The 4,010-nt window shown below is 32.5% G+C and overlaps 1 protein-coding gene across 1 annotated transcript; it reads left to right on the top strand.

Annotated features, from left to right (window-relative positions):
- Positions 1 to 3,002: 3,002 nt before the first annotated feature.
- On the top strand, positions 3,003 to 3,795 carry LOC111422622 (transmembrane protein 199-like). The gene has a single exon (XM_071195625.1). It carries the CDS (start codon positions 3,003 to 3,005, stop codon positions 3,777 to 3,779), a length of 777 nt encoding a protein of 258 aa, XP_071051726.1. The 3' UTR covers positions 3,780 to 3,795.
- The last annotated feature ends 215 nt before the right edge of the window (positions 3,796 to 4,010 follow it).

Here is a 4,010-nt window from a genome sequence, read left to right as displayed (position 1 = left end):
TATTTTGCGACTAAAATAACATTTTAATTATTAATTTATGGTATTTACAGAAGTGGGTACTATTTAGAGCAGACTTTTTCATCACAAAGCGTTTTTAAATGGCGAAATAAGGTTCACTTTACTGGAATTTGAGGTAAGATTTTTTAGGTTAATTTTAAAGAACGCGACGGAAACTTTAAATTAATTATAAATTATTATTACAAATATCAAGTATTTACCAATAAAATAGAAAAAGAACAAATTAATTTCAATTATTCATATGATACAAAATAATAAAAATTTGAACAATTAAGAAGTTTAAATATTATGAATTAAAATTGTTAAATGTAAAAAATGTAAAAAAAAATTCTATGAATAGTACTTACTTAAATTTTAAAAAATAACATTGTATTTAAATTCAACTTTATAATTAATTTTTGTCAAAACACTGTTAAAAATTAATATATACGTTAACACGCTTTACAAATTTAACAAACGTTCTGTAGAATTAAAAGTCGTGTAATACCGACAAGTAAAACAAGTTTTGAAGTAAGATTTCGGCGTTGACGTGGAGAAGAAGAAAAAACTGGCTAAACGTATGCTAAATTTAAATGTTCGAAACACCTTTAAATTTTTATGTTAAATCAATGATAACAAAATAAGGGGAAACAAAGAAAATGGGATTTGAAATTATTTAAAGAAGGGGGAGAGGGTGTTGGGATAGGGAAGGTGTTTGGCCGCAGGGACCCCAAAAAGTGCGAATAATATATGCGGCACAAATATATTATTCCTCGGCATTTTGGTGAAAAGGTGTGGATAAGAATTTATAAAGCAGGCTTTTGTTAGTGTGAGCTTGATCATTAAGGCATTCTAGGTGATCATTATTAAATTTAAATTTTTCTATTTCGTATGTTTCTAGTAAATTTAATTTGAAACCTTTATTTTGTTTGCTTAAAAGTGAGACTTTATTTTTTGTATCGAAATCGTGATTGTAAATTATCATGTGTCTATCAAAATTAGAGTTTTCATTATGTTTATGTTCATTTCTCCTAACTTTTATTGATCTACCTATTTCTCCTATATATGAAGCACCACAAATAACGCATTCTAGTTTAAAAACACCATTTTGATCGAGTAAATTTATCTTTAGCATTGAAAAGTCTTTTTTGGAGAGTATCTGTATTTTCAAAATACATATTGATATTGTATTTGCGAAAAATAGATTAATTATTGTAAGCTATATTACCCGGGTATTTAATTGATCTATAGATTAAATTTTGTTTATTATTGGATTTTTGTAGACTTGTTAATAAGTTAAGCTGTTGTTTGTTGAGGAATTTATTAATTAGAGAATTTATATAAGTTATGGAGAAGTCATTATTAACACCGATAGTTTTTATTTTTGATTTGATAAAGGTGTATTATAACATATGCGAGCGTATGTAAGCTCTAAAAGCTGTAGCTTTATGCTTATTATGGTAAAATTAATTAAACGGGATAATAGTATCGATTTGTGTACTACTTCCAGTATCCAGAAATAAAGATGATATGTTTAAATAAGCAATCTATCATTGCATGTCGCAGTGTGCCGATGTAATTATCCATTGTCTGAAATCAGATTCCACATTGTAAGCTTAAACTTAAACCCTGCAATGGATTGATATGATAATAAATGTAGAGCCTCACCTGCAAGCGATCTCGGCTTAGCTGGGTGAAGTCATAGATTTTCCAACCTAATTAAAGCCGAGGCCACTTGCGGGGGATGCGTTACATTGTATTGTTCAGTTAAGGGTTGATATGATATTAATTGTACAGCTTCGCCCGCAAGCGATCTCGGCTTAGGCGGGCGAAATCAGAGATTCCACATTATGTGCTTAAACCCTGCAATAGATTAATATGATAATAATTGTAGAAACTCGCCCGCAAGCGACCTCGGCTTAGGTGGGCAAAGTCATAGATTTCAACGTTAATTAAAGCCGAGGCTTCTTGCGATCGAAGCGTTGCATCGTTTTGTTCAATTTGGGGTTGATATGATATAAATTGTACAGTCTAGCCCGCAAACGAACTCGGCTAAGGCGGGCAAAATCATTAGTGGAATTAATGATAAATTGTAAGCTTAAACCCTGCAATGGGTTGATATGATAATAATTGTAGAGCCTCGCCCACAAGCGACCTCGGCTTATATGTGTGAAATCATAGATTCTCCAACCTAATTAAATTCAAGGTCGCTTGCGGGCGAAGTGTTACAGTGTGTGCCCATTTTCGGGTTGATATGGTATTAATAGTACAGCCTCGCCCGCAAGCGTCCTCGGCTTAAGCGGGCGAAATTAGACGTTCCACATTATACGCTTAAACTCTGCAATGAATTGATATGATAAAGTTGTAGAGCCTCGCCCGCAAGCGACCTCGGCTTAGGTGGATGAAGTCATTCCTCATCATTCATCAAGATTCTTCAACCTAATTAAAGCCGATATCGCTTTCGGGCGAGGCGTTGCAATGTGTTGTTCAATTTGGTGTTGTTAAGGTATTAATTGTACAGCCTCGTCCGCAGGCGACCTCGGCTTAGGCGGGCACCAACATTATTTCATAATGTTTACGTCTTTATAAGTAGGATTAAATAAAATAATTATTAATAATGTTTTCAATTTATTTTATAGACAATAAGAGGTGATCAAGAAGTTCAAAGTTTACATGCGCTCCTAGAAAAAATCACAGACATAAAAGGTACGCAAATACCGCATACAAAACAACGCTCAGAATCGACGTTATCGCAAACAGTGGAAGTTTTAAATAATTCTTTGGATATTTGTGATAAAATCAATGCTTTAGAAGAAAAATATAGAAACGATACGGCTTTAGAGTTGTGCCGTGAAATTCGAAATACGGAATGGGAAAAATTTGTCAGAAAATTTGTGTTGTTTACGTGTAAAAGATTGGATAATACTTTTGAAGAGAACGAAGAGGAGCTACAAGAATTTTATCGTGACTTAGAAAAAAGCTTTACATAGGAAATTCCGTATAAAATGTCGACCAGTAGGATTCAAATTCCAGCGGTGGCGGTGAAGGTATCCAAAAAAGTTTGGGAATTTATAAATTCGGTTGAGGATTTCGATAAGGCATCTAATGGAATAAAAGTTTTAAATAGGAAAGTGGTTAATGCTGAAATTAAAGAACTTCAATATTTAATGTCTGAAAAGGATTATAAAAGTTTAAACAAAACAACCGAAAACGGTATTAAAAAAGATTTACGTAAAGGAACCACTGTTAAAAACGACGGAAAATTGTTAAATATGGAGGATATACATTGGTTATACGAAAAAATTCAAGAACATAATAAAAAGCATGATAATAAAATTTATTTGCACGAATTATTAGAAACATCTCAAATTGTTCTTCCTAGAAACAACTTCATTCCTAGAAATCCCGATTTGGAGAAGCGGTGTAACATGTTAAAAATCCAACAAGAAAATATGCGTTATAAATCCATGACTAAGAACGTGGACAGCGTTAGAAACTGTCATCCCGACGATTCCATTGCGTTCCAAGTCAAACAACTCAATCGACAGTTGATCGCCGTTACCCAAGTTATGTTTTCAGTATTAGCAGGCTTCGCTTTTGGATTTATCGGTCTCGAGTATATGCTCGGAAATTTACACTTGGGATTTCGACTTTTACTCGGTATTATTTGCGCTCTAGTCATCGCATTGGCCGAACTATACTTTTTAGCAAAAAAACTCAACGAAGAAACTTATTTAGAAGTGAAAAGTCACGAAATGAGTAAACATTCTAAAATTGATTAATTACTTTTTTATTAATTTGTATATGTAATATTAATGTAATTTGTAATATATATTATTTATCTTTATTTTTTGTTGTTAATTGGGGTTATACAGGTGTCTCAGTGAGACCGTTCATTAGACGTTTCTGGGGTTCTAGCCAAAATGAAAATTTGAGAATTCAGATTTAAGTATAATTAATTGCGTTTTCTTCGACTAAAATATTTTCAGATTACTAGCACTTCCGGTTATACC

The sequence above is a fragment of the Onthophagus taurus genome, chromosome 4, assembly GCF_036711975.1.
Source record: "Onthophagus taurus isolate NC chromosome 4, IU_Otau_3.0, whole genome shotgun sequence".
Classification (NCBI taxonomy): Eukaryota; Metazoa; Arthropoda; class Insecta; order Coleoptera; family Scarabaeidae; genus Onthophagus; species Onthophagus taurus.
The sequence above is the reverse complement of the archived record's forward strand: the minus strand, read 5'-3'. Positions and strand labels throughout refer to the sequence as shown.